This window comes from Balaenoptera physalus (genome assembly GCF_965194825.1).
Source record: "Balaenoptera physalus genome assembly, chromosome: 6".
Classification (NCBI taxonomy): domain Eukaryota; kingdom Metazoa; phylum Chordata; class Mammalia; order Artiodactyla; family Balaenopteridae; genus Balaenoptera; species Balaenoptera physalus.
The window spans coordinates 4,034,289-4,054,210 of record NC_138885.1 but is presented as its reverse complement, the minus strand read 5'-3'; the positions used below and the strand labels follow the sequence as shown (position 1 = coordinate 4,054,210).

Below are 19,922 nucleotides of genomic sequence, written 5' to 3'. Positions count from 1 at the left end.
ACACACACACACAAATGCCGCACTGGGACAGGAATGGGGGGGCAAGGTGGTGCAGCAGCTTCAGAGAAGGTGCAGACAGTGCCATTATTTGGTCCAATGCTCTGAACTTCATTATATAGTGGATATCATTCAAAGCCCTCCTTAAAGTATCAGAGACTTTTAGCCATTCTTTCAAGCCATACTAGTGACTGCCACTCTCTCAAGCAGCTGACCAACTTTGAGGAGCTACACAGGAGTTTGCTCAGCTCAGCTCCCAGGCCAGCCTATGGGAGCCTCCCACCTCTGTGTTTGGAGAAGCAGAAACTGTGAATCTGACCTTCCAGGTCCCCAGGGCTCCTTTCCACAGGTGTCTTCTCCAGCGTCACCCTCAGCCCCTCACGCACACCCAGAGCCTAGCTGTCTTCTAGCCCATCAAATCAAACAGGACGGGCTACTCTCCTCAGATCAACCCATGGGTTAATGCTCAAGTAGTGCACTTTCATTTTTCTAGTTGTGGATGAAATAAATATATCATCGATCATGGGAAATTTTGGTTGAGAGCGATTTTGTCCAGGAGAAGGGAGCTCACTGCTTGCACCCAGAGCTCAGTTTAGCCAAGCATCCACTCCTTGGCTCCCAGGCTTCCTCTGCACCTCCTCTGCCATTTCCCCACCCTGTCTCTGCTGAGCTCTAAGACTGTGAACTCAATCAGCTACTTGATATTGCCCTCTGAACCTTGTGCTACAAGATTCACAGATAAACATTCCATCTTCCCCCACAGAACTCTCTCTTCCCTCACTGTCTTAGTTCTTATATGACATCATTAATCTTCCAGGTATATGAACCTGAAATGTCATTTGGTCTTATCAATGTCATTCTCCTCTACATTTCTGCACTGAACATGTAATAGGTGTCAGACACCATGCTAGATGTTAAAGGAGAAGAATAAATTGACAAGTTATAAGACAGGCCTCCAACAAGCTAGACAGAGGAATAAGATACATCATAAATGAACATAAGCTAAGGCAGTACTAGGCCACAAGAGCAGTTCAGGATATGATGGTGTGGGTCTTGCAGGATCCACTTGTTCCTGACTCAGGTCACCAGCTTATCCAGGCTTCATCTCCTCACATTTGCCAATTCTGATTGCTGCTCCTCAGTAACCTTTGACTGAAGCCACTTCCTGACAACCCAACCCTGGTTAATCATAAAACACTGTTTGCCCTATCTATCTATCTATCTATCTATCTATCTATCTATCTATCTATCTATCTATCATCTATAGAAACTGTCTATATATCTATTTATCTATAGATAAATACAGTGAGATAGATATATAGAAACAAGGAATCTATGTTCCTATTTATCTATCTTCTACCTATCTAGGCTGATCCATCTAAGAAAACAGATGATAGATAGATAGATAGATAGATAGATAGATAGATAGATAGATGATAGATAGCTTCCTTCTTTCAAATAGCCCATTGTTCCCCATGACCTGCAAAGATCTTTAGGGAAGACTCAAGATCCTCAAATGGTGAGCTCTGATCCCACTGTATAAGTTTTAGCTCTTGCTTTTAGCCCTGACCAGGACACATCATCAGATGTCTCATCTCTACCTCTCTGATTACCACCAGCCCCTATCTTTCCAAGCTTCTCAACCACCCTCTTGTGGCATTACTTGTGGTTGCCGTATACATGTTACAAACAGGCAAAGACATTACCATGTGGGATGTGTTCTCTCACAGGAGGTGGTGGCTGCCAGGAGCCTAGAGGAGGGTCACCTGGCTCTAATTCAGGAGTCTCAGGGGAAGACACCTAGGCCAGGAGTTGAGAAATGGAATTATACTACTGTAAGATTCTTATACTTTATGTTAAGTGGTATAATATCACTTGAAGTTAGTGATATAATTATAACTAAAATCACAATTAGAAAATGTGACATGATGATACACTTAAATTCAACCATATCACTAATCAAGTTAAATTTCAATGATCTAAACATATCAATTAAAAGACATATTATTAGATTGGATAAAAAAGCAAGACCCAACTATAAGCTATTTGCAAGAAATGCACTTTAAATATAAAGACACAAAAAGGTTAAAAGTAAAAGGATGATAAAAATATACCACACTAACAGTAGTAAAGAGAAAGCTGGAATTGTTACATTAAGATCAAATTAGTTTTCAGAGCAATAATATTACTATGGATAGGGAAGGGTACTTCATAATGATAAAGGTGTTAATTCTTCAAGAGGACATAATAACCCTAAATGTTTATGTACCTTAGTAACAAAATTTTGAAATATGTAAAGCAAAAAATCATAGAATTGCTAAGATAAATAGACAAATCCACAGTCTTAATCAGAGATTTCTATATCCACCTCTCCATAATTGATAGACAAGTGGACAGAAAATCAGCAAGAATATGGATGACCTGAATAACATTATCAGTCAACTTGACCTAATTGTTCATATTGACATAACTCCAACCAACAACAGCAGAATACATATTCTTTTCTAGTGCAAATAGAATATTTATGAGAATAGGCCACATTCTACCATAAAACAGGTTTCAATCCATTCAAAAGGATTCAAGTTTTACAAAATATATTCTCTGACCACTATGAAATTAAATTTGGTAACTGCAAAAATCCCCAAATTTGGTGTAGGTAAATACATCTAAAATATCCAAGGATCAAAGAAGAAATCAAAATGGAAATTAGAAAGTAATTTGAATTGAAGGGAAATAAAGCAAAACATATCAAAATTGGTGGGAGACCACTATTTAGAAGGAAATTTAGAGCACTAAATACCTATACTCGAAAATAAGATATATATAAAACCAATAACCTCAACCTTCACATAAACTAGTAAAAGAAGAATAAATAAATAAACCCAAAGTAAGCAGGAGAAAATAAATAATAAATATCAGAGTATAAATCATTAAAAGAGAAAAATGTAGAAAAAATCTATATAATCAAAAGCTGGTTGAGATCAATAACATTGATAAACCTCTAGACAGACCAATCAGAAAAAAAGTGAAGACATAAATCCAATATCAGGAATGAGAGAGGTTCCTTTACCAAAAATTCTATGGCCATTACATAACCCTCCCAGACTTCAGACAATACTACAAAGCTACAGTAATCAAAACAGCATGATATTGGCACAGAAACAGACATATAGCTCAATGGAACAGAATAGAGAGCCAGAAATAAGCCCAAACACCTATGGTCAGTTCATCTACAACAAAAGAGGCAAGAATATACAATGGAGAAAAGACAGTCTCTTCAGCAAGTGGTGTTGGGAAAGCTGGACAGCCTCATGTAAATCAATGAAATTAGAACACTCCTTCACACCATACACAAAAATAAACTCAAAATGGTTTAAAGACCTAAATATAAGACATGACACCATAAACTCCTAGAAGAGAACATAGGTGAAACTTCTTGGACATAAATCATAGCAATATTTTCTTAAATCAGTTTACCAAGGAAAAGAAATAAAAGCAAAGATAAACAAATGGGACCTAACCAAACATAAAAGTTTTTGCACAGCAAAGGAAACTATCAACAAAATGAAAGACAACCTACAGAATGGGGGAAAATATTTGCAAATGATGCAACTGACAAGAGATATTAATCCAAAATATACAAACAGCTCATACAACCCAATATCAAAAAACAAACAACCCAATCAAAAAATTGGCAGAAGACCTAAATAGGTATTTCTCCAGAGAAGACACACAGATGGCCATCAGGCACATGAAATGATGCTCAGTATCACCAATTATTAGAGAAACGCAAATCAAAACTACAATGAGGTTCCACATCACACCAGTCAGAATGGCCATCATTAAAAAGTCTACAAATAATAAATGCTGGAGAGGGTGTGTAGAAAAGGGAACCCTCCTACACTGTTGGTGGGAATGTAAATTGGTGCAGCCACTATGGAGAACATTATGGAGGTTCCTTGAAAAACCAAAAATAAGGTTACCATATGATCCAGCAATTCCACGCTTGGGCACATATCCAGAAAAGATGAAAATTCTAATTCAAAAAGATACATACACTCCAATGTTCACAGCAACACTGTTTACAATAACCAAAACATGGAAACAATCCAAGTGCCCATCAATAGATGATTGGTTGGAAGATGTGGTGTATATATACAATGGAATATTATTCATCCATAAAAAGAATGAAATATTGCCATTTGCAGCAACATGAAACATGGACGTAGAGAATATCATACTAAGTGAAGTAAGTCAAACAAAGAAAGACAAGTATTATAGGATATCACTTATACTTGGAATCTAAAAAATAACACAAATTAACCTATATACAAAACAGAAACAGACTCACAGACATAGAAAATAAACTTATGTTTACCAAAGGGGAAAAGGAAGGGGAGGCATAAATTAGGAGTATAGGATTAATGGATACAAAATATGATGCATAAAACAGATAAGCAACAAGGATTTACTGTATAACACAGGGAACTATACTCAATATCTTATAATAACCTAATAGAAAATAATCTGAAAAAAAATATATATATATATATAACTGAATCACTTTGTTGTACACCTAAAACTAACACAATATTGCAAATCAACTATACTTCAATTTAAAAAGTTCTATAGCCATTAAAAGGATAAAGAAAAACAATTATGAACAATTTTAGAATAATTCTTTCAACAACTGAGGTATGATGGACAAATTCCTTTAAAGACATAAACCACAAGTGAGCACTCAAGAAGAAATAGACAACCTTAATAGCTAGCCCTATATCTATTAAAGATTGAATATGTAGTTAAAAACTAGAAGGAAGGAAAGAAAGGAAGGGAGGGAGGGAGGGAGGGAGGTCCAAGCCTTTAAATATCCTGGCAAACATTTAAGGAAAAATGTAGTAGCAATTTTACACCATCTCTTCCCAAAAACTGAAGAGGGTATACTTCTATATTCATCCTTTGAGGACAGCAAAAAGTAGACATTTCAAGAGAAGACACTACACACCAATATCCCTATTGTACAAAGACATAAAAATTCTATATAAAATATTAGGAAGAAGCAGCATGAGGTGATATTTGGTGACCAGAGGGGCAGACTCTGGTGATTATTTGTGCTTTTCAACAAATAAGTCAAATTCTCTCCCATTCTGATCACTTGGCAGGCTGACTCATCCCGGCCCCTGCAACTGATGAGGCCTGGTGACAGTCAGGATGAACTGTGTCATTCAGTGGAGGAGTGGAACATGTGGTTCTCTCTGTATGATGACCAGCAGCTCAGGGCTCTGAGAACTATTGACCAGGAAGGCACTGCCAGCCCACAGTGGGCATGAGGTCAAAGTGAGGAAGAGTCACTGAGATTTCAGGGTTACTTTTTACTGCAGCATAACCAAGCATCTGACAGATGCTCTGGACACACCAAAGACCTGCTGAACCCAAATCTCTGGGGTGGGGCTTAGTAATCTGTAGTTATACCAAGCACCCCAAAATTGGAGACCCCTATACCCAACAGTGGCTCAGAGTGATTGCTCTGGCTCTGCACAGCTCACCGTGTGCTGATTTACAGCCTGTCTTGGCATTGCCATAGGGTTTCAGCATTATCCATGTCCCAACCATACCCTCCCCCTTCCCTCGAAGTTTTCCTCAGCTCCTTACTCTGGAAGAGTGGAGGAGTCAATTACACAGATTTGTTTCTATACTTCCAAATCAGTATATCTAAATTAATCTCAAGACAAGACTCTCCAGAAGAGCTTATTCACAGCATAGATTTCCTGGGGGTGGCCCTGGTAACCTGTATATATAACAGTCATTCCCGAGTCATTCTGATCACCAGGGCAGTTGAGGGATGTTGGGGAGAGGGGCAGCTGTGCCCACACAAGCTTCTAGAGACAGATTAGCCATTGTAATTGATTATAGTCTCCTTAGCTATCCATTGGTATGATCCTTTCCATTAGAAAACTAAACCTAAAAATTAAGTTACCCCACTTTACATATACTAGTTGATGATAAAACATTTTGAACACCTCTAACTGGTTGCTATGGGTTGAATAGTGTCCGCCCAAAATTGATGTGTTGAAGTCCTAACCCCCAGTACATCAGAATGTGACCTTATTTGAAAATAGGGTCATTGCAGATGTAATTAGTTAAGGTGAGGTCATTAGAATGGCCCCAAATCCAAGATGACTGGTGTCCTTACAAATGGAGAAATGTGGACACAGACACACACAGAGAGAATGCCATGTGGACATGAATACAGCCATCTAAAAGCTAAGGAGACAGGCCTGGAACAGATCCTTCCTCACAGCCAACCAATCCATGATTTTGGAATTCCAGCCTCCAGAACTATGAGGTAATAAGCCACAATAGGTGGCTTATTAACTTAACTTCTATGGAAATAAACCATCTTTTGTTTAAGCCACCCAGTCTGTGGTACTTTGTTGTAGCAGCCCTAGCAAATTAATACACTGGTCAATGAGAAACGTGGATCAAGGTACCTCATTGCAAGAAGTATCTATTTTAAAATAAAAAGCAAACGTTGATTAAAATTTTCTTCAAAACAGAGAAGTAATGGAATCATTTGCAGTGGTCCCCTCTGTTACCAAGGCAACCTGCACAGTGTCTTGCAGTGGGCCTGGCCAAGAAGAGGCTGGCTGTTTCCCAACTAGTCTATTGCTTCTAATCTATCCTGACCAGTAATGCTGTCAATAAAACATCTACTAAAAAGTTTAAGTGAGGAAACTGCAAAACCATAAGATGGCCACGAGCCCTATTCCTCCTGGCCACTGCCTTGTCAATATGATCTTGATTGACACAGTATTTTATCCCCTGTGCTGGATTATGTTGCCTTTTTTTTTTTTAAACAACAGCTCCTGTTTATTTATTTATTTTTATTTATTTATTTAATGTATGGCTGTGTTGGGTCTTCGTTTCTGTGCGAGGGCTTTCTCTAGTTGCGGCAAGCGGGGGCCACTCTTCATCACGGTGCGCGGGCCTCTCCCTATCGCGGCCTCTCTTGTTGCGGAGCACAGGCTCCAGATGCGCAGGCTCAGTAGTTGTGGCTCACAGGCTTAGTTGCTCCGTGGCATGTGGGATCCTCCCGGACCAGGGCTCGAACCCGTGTCCCTTGCATTGGCAGGAAGATTCTCAACAACTGCGCCACCAGGGAAGCCCTGTTGCCATTTTTGTAATCACATTTAGTTTCAAACTACAACATATTAGAACAGTACAGTCTATATGCTATGCTATTTGTATTGTATACACATGGTTTAATGCTGTCATGACATGCAAACTGTATACAATGGACATTGCTTCCCACATTTCACTCTATAGAAAACTAAAGAGGCACAGCTCATGGATTTAAAGCCCCTGAAAGCACACTGCGTACCAGGAGGCAGACAGGGACATGCTAGTGTGCAGCATCCCAATGACTGATGCCTCCCTGATATTCTACAGGTGATTAACCTCCTACCTTTTCGTGGCAACTTCCCCCGGAAAAATAGTATTGTGGCAGTAAACTCTGAGGCTATATGAGGAGGTACTTCCACTCACCAACAATCTCACTGGGTTCCTTGTTATACAGCTTTTTGTTCCAGTAAAGTAGTCTGAGGAGTGGAAAGGAGAACAATAGAACGAAGCAAATCCCAGCAAACATGTGTGCGGTGAACCCAGCGAAGTCCAGACCCTAGAAACAGGAAAGGAGAAGTGAAACCACAGACGGGCCTTCCAGCAGCACAGGTGCAGCCCCATGGCAGGGTCCAGGGAGGGCTGAGCTCGAGGGCTGTGGAACCTAGCACAAAGCCCACAGAACAGGTACTCTTCACCATGATTTTGAAAACATTCAGGATTTGTTTCTTTCACATTGAAAAACCAATTATTATCTGAATGACAAGCAAACTTGGGAGGGAACAAAAACAGGTCATCACATCTAATCCCAACCTTAGCTGTGTCTGCTTCATCACTGGACTAACTCGTCCCCCAGGATCCAGTGAAACAGGACTGAGGGGGACAAAACATACAACTATCACTACTATAGAGAAAATAGATAACAAACAAGGACCTACTGTTATAGCACAGGGAACTATACTCAATAATTTGTAATAACCTATAAGGGAAAAGAATCTGAAAAAAATAGATGTATATGTAAGTATAACTGAATCACTTTGCTCTACACCTGAAACTAACACAACGTTGTAAATGAACTATGCTTCAATTAAAAAAAAAAAAAGACTATGGGGCAATGTTCTCCCATTTGAAGGTAAATTGGCTTTTAAAAATGTTTCACTTAAGTCACTGCCATCAATTTGAAAGAGCACTGTCATGCCTGGAAAGCACTGTCCTCCACAGATCACCCAGTGGCCAGGACTGAAGCCCACCAGGGTGTCCCAACCAGCCTCAAGGGTCCTAGGCAGGAGCACTCTCCTTCCCCTCACACTTCCTTTGCCTGTCTGTGGGCTATTTTCCATGGTCAGCTGCTGAGAACATCTTTGTTGTTGGATGAAATCCCTGCTAGGTAAATTTGTTAGGGAATAAGTCACCAACAATATTGGTCAGTTTTGTCCTTTTGTTTACACTGTGCTTAAACCTTCAGCAAATACATGCCCTCTGAGCTCCTTGCAGGACAGATGAGGCTGCTGTCCCCACGAAGCAGGCTGTGAGAACCAGCTTCTTACTGGCAAGAACTCCAGGTCTTTTCTGTAGTGTTCATGTCATGGACTACTGATGCCACAAAAAGGGGTCAGAGGCACAATGACAAAGCATTGGGGGGTGACCCCCAGGCAGGAGGGACCATGGGGATAGGGAGAGTAGGTCGAGGGGACATTAGTGATCACCTTGAGAGACCATGCCCTAGGCAGCAGTCAGGAAGACCACCTTCTAAAGGCCTGAGCTGGAAGGAGTGATTTCAATTATATTATTTGTTGTTTATTAAAATTTACTTATTTGTCCCCCTCATTTCTGGAGAAGATCTGAAACCACTTATAACATTGTTAAAGATACGACACAACTTAGAAGCCATTATCAGTAAGTTGTGTCAAAATTTAGGCTTGCCAGTGTGCAATGATCTGAAGTTCTTATTCTCTTGCAGTTTACCTGCACATCCAAAGGTTGCCCTCGAAAACAGCATATGAATAACATATGAGGTTATATGAGGTTAATCACATACAGACAGCAGGGAGACCTACGAAGATGTGGGACTCATGGCATGCTTTTAATTGCCATATAAGAATTCACCGCTTTTCTGGTAGTTCTTCAACAAGGATATTACCTTGGACTTTGTGTTTATCTATAGAATGCATGCCCCAAATACCTGGTTTATAAAAGGTCCAAGACACTTTTAGGGGCCCCTGAAAATCATTTAGTTTCTTCTAAAAACAGAAACAAAACAGAAAACCTTTTGAGTCAAAGAAGATGGCTTAAAATATAATATTAATATAATATTAACGTATTTTTCTGTATATGAATTCAGTCACGAATGTAATGTAAATGTAATTGTAATTAATATTACAAGTAATGTAATAACATAATTAATGTAAATGTAATTAATATTTTTTGGAGGGAGGAGCGCATGAAGGCAGAAGTACTTACATCCTGAGTAATTCTGGGTCCCTTTGGGACACAATACAGGTATCCCCCACTTTTTCAGATTTCGCTTTATGCCACTTTGCTTTTACAAAAGACCTACATTAGCACCTGTTTTCGCTAAGAAAGAAATCTGAGGAGGATTTTCACTTTTATGAAGACAGGTGATTGCTCTTTTAACTTTATGCCATTTTGGCTTCCGAAAGGTTTCATAGGAAAGCTCTATTTTCGGATAGTGGGGAAAACCTGTAACAAAGCTATAAAGTAACAAAACCACCCACTATCATACTTACATCAGTGCAGTGCTTAAATGCAGCCCTTTCTTGCAAGGTGCTGGTTCTGTTTCTTCCCTCTCCGCCTTGTTTTGTACTGTTTTGGTTTTGAAGCGTGCCCCAAGGGCAGAGCAGCCTGGTGGGAAAGCCACGAGGAAGGTCCCAGTGGTGCACGGCACAGGGGCCTGATGGGAAAGGCCTGAAGAATGTCCTAGTGCACAGTAGGAAATGCCTTCCAATGATGTGTGAGATGCCATTCAGAAGCAGAGGGTACATGGTTCCCCTAAAGACTTCTCTAGGGCTGTTTTAAAGATGGTTGAGGGAGGAGCTTCAAGAAGGCAGAAGAGTAAGACGCGGAGATCACCTTCCTCCCCACAAATACATCAGAAATACATCTACATGTGCAACAATTCCTACAAAACCCCTACTGAATGCTGGCAGAAGACCTCAGACCTCCCAAAAGGCAAGAAATTCCCCCACGTACCTGGGTAGGGCAAAAAAGAAAAAAGAAAAAACAGAGACAAAAGAATAGGGACAGGACCTGCACCACTGGGAGGGAGCTGTGAAGGAGGAAAGGTTTCCACACACTAGGAAGCCCCTCTGTGGGTGGAGACTGTGGGTGGCGGAGGGGGGAAGCTTCGGGGCCATGGAGGAGAGCACAGCAACAGGGGTGCGGAGGGCAAAGCGGAGAGATTCCCGCACAGAGGATCAGTGCTGAGCAGCACTCACCAGCCCAAGAGGCTTGTCTGCTCACATGCCAGGGTGGGCGGGGGCTGGGAGCTGAGGCTCAGGCTTCGGTCGCAGGGAGAGGACTGGGGTTGGCGGCGTGAACACAGCCTGAAAGGGTTAGTGAACCATGGCTAGGCGGGAGGGAGTCCAGGAAAAGGTCTGGAGCTGCCAAAGAGGCAAGAGACTTTTTCTTGCCTCTTTGTTTCCTGGTGCCTGAGGAGAGGGGATTAAGAGCGCCGCTTAAAGGAGCTACAGAGGCGGGCGCAAGCCGCGGCTATCAGCACGGACCCCAGAGACGGGCATGAAATTCTAAGGCTACTGCTGCCGCCACCAAGAAGCCTGTGTGCAAGCACAGGTCACTATCCACACCACCCCTCCCGGGAGCCTGTGCAGCCCACCACTGCCAGCGTCCCGTAATCCAGGGATAACTTCCCCGGGAGAACGCTCGGTGCGCCACAGGCTGCTGCAACGTCACACCGGCCTCTGCCGCCGCAGGCTCGCCCTGCATCTGTACCCCTCCCACCCCCCAGCCTGAGTGAGCCAGACCCCCAAATCAGCTGCTCCTTTAACCCCATCCTGTCTGAGCAAAGAACAGATGCCCTCAGGCGACCTACAGGCAAAGGTGGGGTCAAATCCAAAGCTGAACCCCAGGAGCTGTGCGAACAAAGAAGAGAAAGGGAAATTTCCCCCAGCAGCCTCAGGAGCAGTGGATTAAAGCTCCACAATCAACTTGATGTACCCTGCATCTGTGGAATACCTGAACAGACAACGAATCATCCCAAATTGAGGACGTGGACTTTGGGAGCAATGATATTTTTTTTTCCTCTTTTTGTGAGTGTGTATGCGTATGCTTCTGCATGTGATTTTGTATAGCTTTGCTTTTACCATTTGTCCTAGGGTTCTGTCTGTCCTTTTTTTGGGGTTTTTTTAAGTATAGTTTTCAGCACTTGTTATCATTGGTGGATTTGTTTTTTGGTTTGGTTGTTCTCTTCTTTCTTTCTTTCTTTTTAATTACTTAAAAAAATTTTTTTAATAATTATTTTTGGTTTTTTATTTTAATAACTTTTTTATTTTATCTTATTTTATCTTTTTCTTTCTTTTTTCTCCCTTTTATTCTGAGCCGTGTGGATGAACAGCTCTTGGTGCTCCAACCAGGTGTCAGGGCTGTGCCTCTGAGGTGGGAGAGCCAAGTTCAGGACATTGGTCCACCAGAGACCTCTCAGCTCCACATAATATCAAACAGCAAAAATCTCCCAGAGATTTCCATCTCAATGCCAAGACCCAGCTCCACTCAATGACCAGCAAGCTACAGTGCTGGACACCCTATGCCAAAAAACTAGCAAGACAGGAACACAACCCCACCCATTAGCAGAGAGGCTGCCTAAAATCATAATAAGGTCAGAGACACCCCAAAACACATCACTAGAAAGACAAGATCCAGCTTTATCCACCAGAACACAGGCACTAGTCCCTCCACCAGGAAGCCTACACAACCCACTGAACCAACCTTAGCCACTGGGGACAGATACCAAAAACAACAGGAACTATGAACCTGCAGCCTGCAAAAAAGAGACCCCAAAAACAGTAAGTTAAGCAAAATGAGAAGACAGAAACACACAGCAGATGAAGGAGCAAGGTAAAAACCCACCAGACCTAACAAATGGAGAGGAAATAGGTAGTCTACCTGAAAAACAATTCAGAATAATGATAGTAAAGATGATCCAAAATCTTGGAAATAGAATGGAGAAAATAAAAGAAACGTTTAACAAGGACCTAGAAGAACTAAAGAGCAAACAAACAATCATGAACAACACAATAAATGCACTTAAAAATTCTCTAGAAGGAATCAATAGCAGAATAACTGAGGCAGAAGAATGGATAAATGACCTGGAAGATAAAATAGTGGAAATAACTACTGCAGAGCAGAATAAAGAAAAAAAGAGTGAAAAGAATTGAGGACAGTCTCAGAGACTTCTGAGACAATATTAATATTGAAATATTAATAATTAATTAATATTGAAAATGGTAATAGGAACATAAATATTGATAATTACCTTAAATGTAAATGATTAGATGCTCCAACCAAAAGACATAGACTGGCTGAATGCATACAAAAACAAGACCCATATATATGCTGTCTACAAGAGACCCACTTCAGACCTAGGGACACAAACAGACTGAAAGTGAGGGGATGGAAAAAGATGTTCCATGCAAATGGAAATCAAAAGAAAGCTGGAGTAGCAATTCTCAAATCAGACAAAATAGACTTTAAAACAAAGACTATTACAAGAGACAAAGAAGGACACTATATAATGATCAAGTGATCAATCCAGTAAGAAGATATAACAATTGTAAATATTTATGCACCCAAAATAGGAGCACCTCAATACATAAGGCAAATACTAACAGCCATAAAAGGGGAAATGGACAGTAACACAATCAAAGTAGGGGACTTTGACACCCCACTTTCACCAATGGACAGATCATCCAAAATGAAAATAAATAAGGAAACACAAGCTTTAAATGATACATTAAACAACATGGACTTAATTCATATTTCTTGGACATTCCATCCAAAAATAACAGAATACACTTTTTTCCCAAGTGCTCAGAGAACATTCTCCAGGATGGATCATATCTTGGGTCACAAGTCAAGCCTTGGTAAATTTAAGAAAATTGAAATCATATCAAGTATCTTTTCTGTCCACAATGCTATAAGACTAGATATCAATTACAGGAAAAAACCTGAAAAATACAAACACATGGAGGTTAAAAAATACACTACTTAATAACCAAGAGATCACTGGAGAAATCAAAGAGGAAATCAAAAAATACCTAGAAACAAATGACAATGAAAACACAAGGACCCAAAACCTATGGGATGCATCAAAAGCAGTGCTAAGAGGGAAGTGTATAGCAATACAATCCTACCTTAAGAAACAAGAAACATCTCAAAAAAAAAACCTAACTTTCCCCTTAAAGCAATTAGAGAAAGGAGAACAAAAAACCCCAAAGTTAGCAGAAGGAAAGAAATCATAAATATCAGATCAGAAATAAATGAAAAAGAAATGAAGGAAATGATAGCAAAGATCAATAAAACTAAAAGCTGGTTCTTTGAGAAGATAAACAAAATTGATAAACCATTAGCCAGACTCATCAAGAAAAAAAGGGAGAAGACTCAGATCAATAGAATTAGAAATGAAAAAGGGGAAGTAACAACAAACACTGCAGATATATAAAGGATCATGAGAGATTACTACAAGTAACTCTATGCCAATAAAATGGACCACCTGGAAGAAATGGACAAATTCTTAGAAATGAACAACCTTCTAAGACTGAACCAGGAAGAAATAGAAAATATAAACAGACAAATCACAAGCACTGAAATTGAAACTGTGATTAAAAATCTTCCAACAAACAAAAGCCCAGGACCAGATGGCTTCAGAGGTGAATTTTATCAAACATTTAGAGAAGAGCTAACACCTATCCTTCTCAAACTCTTCCAAAATATTGCAGAGGGAGGAACACTCCCAAACTCATTCTACAAGGCCACCATCATCCTGATACCAAAACCAGACAAAGATTTCACAAAGAAAGAAAACTACAGACCAATATCACTGATGAACATAGAGGCAAAAATCCTCAACAAAATACTAGCAAACAGAATCCAACAACACATTAAAAGGATCATACACCATGATCAAGTGGGGTTTATCCCAGGAATGCAAGGATTCTTCAATGTATGCAAATCAATCAATGTGATACACCATATTAACAAATTGAAGGAGAAAAACCATATGATCATCTCAATGGATGCAGAGAAAGCTTTCGACAAAATTCAACAGCGATTTATGATAAAAACCCTCCAGAAAGTAGGCATAGAGGGAACTTACTTCCACATAATAAAGGTCATATATGACAAACCCACAGCCAACATTGTCCTCAATGGTGAAAAACTGAAACCATTTCCACTAAGGTCAGGAACAAGACCAGGTTGCCCACTCTCAACACTATTATTCAACATAGTTTTGGAAGTTTTAACCAGAGCAATCAGAGAAGAAAAAGAAATAAAAGGAATCCAAATCGGAAAAGAAGAAGTCACTGTTTGCAGATGACATGATACTATACATAGAGAATCCTAAAGATGCTACCAGAAATACTATTAGAGCTAATCAATGAATTTGGTAAAGTAGTAGGATACAAAATTCATGCACAGAAATCTCTTGCATTCCTATACACTAATGATGAAAAATCTGAAAGTGAAATTAAGAAAACACTCCCATTTACCATTGCAACAAAAAGAATAAAATATCTAGGAATAAACCTATGTAAGGAGACAAAAGACCTGTATGCAGAAAATTATAAGACACCAATGAAAGAAATTAAAGATGATACAAATAGATGGAGAGATATACCATGTTCTTGGATTGGAAGAATCAACATTGTGAAAATGACTCTACTACCCAAAGCAATCTACAGATTCAATGCAATCCCTATCAAACTACCACTGGCATTTTTCACAAAACTAGAACAAAAAATTTCACAATATGTATGGAAACACAAAAGACCCCAAATAGCCAAAGCAATCTTGAGAAAGAAAAACGGAGCTGGAGGAATCTGGCTCCTGGACTTCAGACTATACTACAAAGCTACAGTAATCAAGACAGTATGGTACTGGCACAAAAACAGAAATATAGATCAATGGAAGAGGATAGAAAGCCCAGAGATAAACCCACACACAAATGGTCACCTTATCTTTGATAAAGGAGGCAAGAATATACAGTAGAGAAAAGACAGCCTCTTCAATAAGTGTTGCTGGATAAACTGGACAGCTACAAGTAAAAGAATGAAATTAGAACGCTCCCTGGCACCATACACAAAAATAAACTCAAAATGGATTAAAGACCTAAATGTAAGGCCAGACACTATCAAACTCTTAGAGGAAAACATAGGCAGAACACTCTATGACATAAATCCCAGCAAGATCCTTTTTGACCCACCTCCTAGAGAAATGGAAATAATAACAAAAATAAACAAATGGGACCTAATGAAACTTAAAAGCTTTTGTGCAGCAAAGGAAGCTGTAAACAAGACGAAAAGATAATGCTCAGAATGGGAGAAAATATTTGGAAATGAAGCAACTGACAAAGGATTAATCTCCAAAATATACAAGCAGCTCATGCAGCTCAATATCAAAAAAGCAAACAACCCAATCCAAAAATGCAAAAATGGGCAGAAGACCTAAATAGACATTTCTCCAAAGAAGATATACAGATTGCCAACAAACACGTGAAAGAATACTCAACATCATTAATCATTAGAGAAATGCAAATCAAAACTACAATGGGATATCATCTCACACTGGTCAGAATGGCCATCAACAAAAAAATCTACAAACAATAAATGCTGGAGAGGATGTGGAGAAAAGGGAACCCTCATACACTGTTGGTGGGAATGTAAATTGATACAGCCACTATGGAGAACAGTATGGAGGTTCCTTAAAAAACTAAAAATAGAACTACCATATGACCCAGCAATCCCACTACTGGGCATATACCCTGAGAAAGCCATAATTCAAAAAGTGTCATGTACCACAATGTTCATTGCAGCTCTACTTACAATAGCCAGGACATGGAAGCAACCTAAGTGTCCATCATCAGATGAATGGATAAAGAAGATGTGGCACATATATACAATGGAATATTACTCAGCCATAAAAAGGAACGAAATTGAGTTATTTGTAGTGAGGTGGATGGAACCAGAGTCTGTGGCACATATATACAATGGAATATTACTCAGCCATAAAAAGGAACGAAATTGAGTTATTTGTAGTGAGGTGGATGGAGTTAGAGTCTGTCATACAGAGTGAAGTAAGTCAGAAAGAGAAAAACAAATACAGTATGCTAACACATAAATATGGAATCTAAGGGGAAAAAAAAAAGGCCATGAAGAACCTAGTGGCAAGACAGGAATAAAGACACAGACCTACTAGAGAATGGACTTGAGGATATGGGGAAGGGGAGGGGTGAGATGTGACAGGGTGAGAGAGTGTCATCGACATATATACACTACCAAATATACAATAGATAGCTAGTGGGAAGGAGTCGCATAGCACAGGGAGATCAGCTCGGTGCTTTGTGACCAGCTAGAAAGGTGGGATAGGGAGGGTGGGAGGGAGAGAGATGCAAGAGGGAAGAGATATGGGGATACATGTATATGTATAACTGATTCACTTCGTTATAAAGCAGAAACTAACACACCGTTGTAAAGCAATTATACTCCAATAAAAATGTTCAAAATAAATAAATAAGTAAATAAATAAGTAAATAAATAATAAATAAATGAAAGGTGGTTGAATAATTGCGTTCGCTAGTTATGAGCCTGCCTAGAACAGGCAAAAAGGAACAAATGTAACCAGCAAAGGAGGACAATATCCCAGTCAGCCAGTTGGGAGATGAAGGGACAATGTGTCGTTGCACATGAGATCCTAAACAGCACTCCAGACTCGTGCCTACTCCAGGGAGAGCTGGTGGACCCTGGAGGTCTGCCCATCTGCCTGTTCAGTATTAGAAATTCTGCCAATGGTGAGCCATCCCAAGAGACCTAGGATGAGTGAGCAGAGTGTGCAAAAGGTAAGTTGGAAGAACTTTCCTCACAACTTCTTGTAATTTCTGCCTAATCCTGAGACAGAGAATGTGGAGATTTTTCAGATGTGACTTCTTGACTGTTCTAAAGCCTAGTAGTGGTTTTTTGTTTTGTTTTATTTTTAATTTTTATTTTATGTTGGAGTATAGTTGTTTTACAATGTGTTAGTTTCAGGTGTACAGCAAAGTGATTCAAATATACATATACATAAATCTATTCTTTTTCAGATTCTTTTCCCCTATAAGTTATTACAGAATATTGAGCAGAGTTCCCTGTGCTATACAGTAGGTCCTTGTTGAATATCTATCAATATTTTATATATAGTAGTATGTATATGTTAATTCCAAACTCCTAATTTATCCCTCACCCTCAGCTTTCCCCTTTGGTAATCAAAAGTTTGTTTTCACAGTTTGTGAGTCTTTCTGTTTTGAAGTTCATTTGTACCATTTTTTAGTTTCCACATATAAGTGACATCATATGATATTTGTCTTTCTCTGTCTGACTTACTTCACTTAGTATGATAATCTCTAGGTCTGTCAACATTGCTGCAAATGGCATTATCTCATTCTTTTTTATGGCTGAGTAATATTCCATTGTATATATACACCACATCTTCTTTATCCATTAATCATGGACATATAGGTTTCTTCCATGTCTTGGCTCTTGTAAATAGTGCTGCCATGAACATTACAGTGCATGTATCTTTCTGAATTATCTCCAGATATAATTTGTCTGGAGTGGGATTGCTGGATCATATGGTAGTTCTGTTTTTAGCTTTTTAAGGAACCTCCATACTGTTCTCCATAGTGGCTGTACCAATTTACATTCCCACCAATGTGTAAAAGGTTACCTGTTTTTCCACACCCTCTCCAAAATTTATTGTTTGTAGACTTTCTGATGATGACCACTCTGACCAGTGTGAGGTGATATCTCATTGTAGTTTTAATTTACATTTCTCAAATAATCAGTGATGTTGAGTATCTTTTCATGTGCCTCATGGGAATCTGTATGTCTCCTTTGGAGAAATCTCTATTTAGGTCTTCTGCCCATTTTTTGAGTGGGTTTCTTGTTTTTTTGATATTGAGCCACATGAGCTGTTTGTAAATTTTGGAGATTAATCCCTTGTTGGTGGCAACATTTTCAAATATTGTCTACTATTCAGTGGATTGTCTTTTCATTTTGTTTATGGTTTCCTTTGCAGTGCAAAAGCTTTTGAGTTTATTTACGTCCCATTTGTTTATGTTTGCTTTTATTTCCATTACTCTAGGAAATGAATTGAAAAAGATATTGCTGCAATTTATGTCAGAGGGTGTTCTGCCTATATTTCCCTCAAAGAGTTTTATAGTATCCAGTCTTACATTTAGGTCTTTAATCCACTTTGAGCTTATTGTTGTGTATGGAGTTAAACAACGTTCTAATTTCAGTCTTTTACATATAACTGCCCAATTTTCCCAGCACCACTTATTGAAGACACTGTCTCTTCTCCACTGTATAGTCTTGCCTCCTTTGTTGTAGATTAATTGAACATAGGTGCATGGGTTTATTTCTGGACTCTCTATCCTGTTCCATTGATCTATATTTCTGTTTTTGTGCCAGTACCATACTGTTTTGATTACTATAACTTTCTAGTATAGTCTGAAGTCAGGGTGCTTGATTCCTCCAGCTCCATTTTTCTTTCTCAGGATTCCTTTGGCTATTCAGAGTCTTTTATGTTTCCATACAAACTTTAAAATATTTTGTTCTAGTTCTGTGAAAAATTCCATTGGTAACTTGATAAGGATTTCATTGAATCTGTAGATTGCCTTGGATCGTATACTTATTTTGACAATATTCATTCTTCCAATCCAGGAAGATGGTCTACCTTTCCATTTTTTAGTGTCATCTTCAATTTCTTTTATCAGCGTGTTATAGTTTTTGGAGTATGGGTCTTTTACCTCCTTAGGTAGGTTTATTCCTAGGTATTTTATTCTTTTTGATGTGATGGTAAATGGGATTGTTTCTGTAATTTCTCTTTCTGGTTTTTCCTTTTTAGTGTATAGAAATGCCACAGATATTTGGGTATTAATTTTGTATCCTGCAACTTTACTGAATTCATTGATGAGCTCTAGCAATTTTCTGGTAGCATCTTTACTGTTTTCTTTGTATAGTATCATGTCATCTGCAAATAGTGACAGTTTAACTTCTTTTCAAATTTGGATTCCTTTTATTCCTTTTTAATCTCTGATTGCCATGGCTAGGACATCCAGAACTATGTTGAATAAAACTGGTGAGAGTGTACATCCTTATCTTTTTCCTGATCTTAGAGAAAATGCTTTCACTTTTCCATGGTTGAGAATGATGTTTTCTGCAGGCTTATCATATATGGCCTTTATTATATTGAGGTATGTTCTCTCTATACCCACTGTCTGGAGAGTTTTTATAATAAATCAGTGTTGAATTTTATCAAAAGGTTTTCTGCATCTATTGAGATGATCATATGGTTTTTATTCTTCACTTTGTTGATGTGGTATCACAATCAGTATCACACTGAGTAATTTGCAGATATTGAAAAATCCTTGCATCCCTGGGATAAATCTCACTTGTTCATGGTGTATGGTCCTTTTAATTTATTGTTGAATTCAGATTGCTAGTATTTTGTTGAGGATTTTTGCATCTATGTTCACCAGTGATATTGGCCTGTAATTTTCTTTTTTGTGGTATCTTTGT

At 39.0% G+C, this 19,922-nt stretch overlaps 1 protein-coding gene across 9 annotated transcripts in view; it reads right to left on the bottom strand.

Moving 5' to 3' along the window:
- OCA2 (OCA2 melanosomal transmembrane protein) overlaps positions 1-19,922 on the bottom strand; it is a 269,698-nt gene that overhangs the window by 111,292 nt on the left and 138,484 nt on the right. For all 9 annotated transcript variants that reach the window (XM_082465697.1, XM_082465689.1, XM_082465690.1 and 6 more), the window contains one exon: positions 7,543-7,675. In XM_082465697.1, coding sequence (XP_082321823.1) covers positions 7,543-7,675 — 133 coding nt within the window. The remainder of the gene's footprint in view (positions 1-7,542; positions 7,676-19,922) is intronic.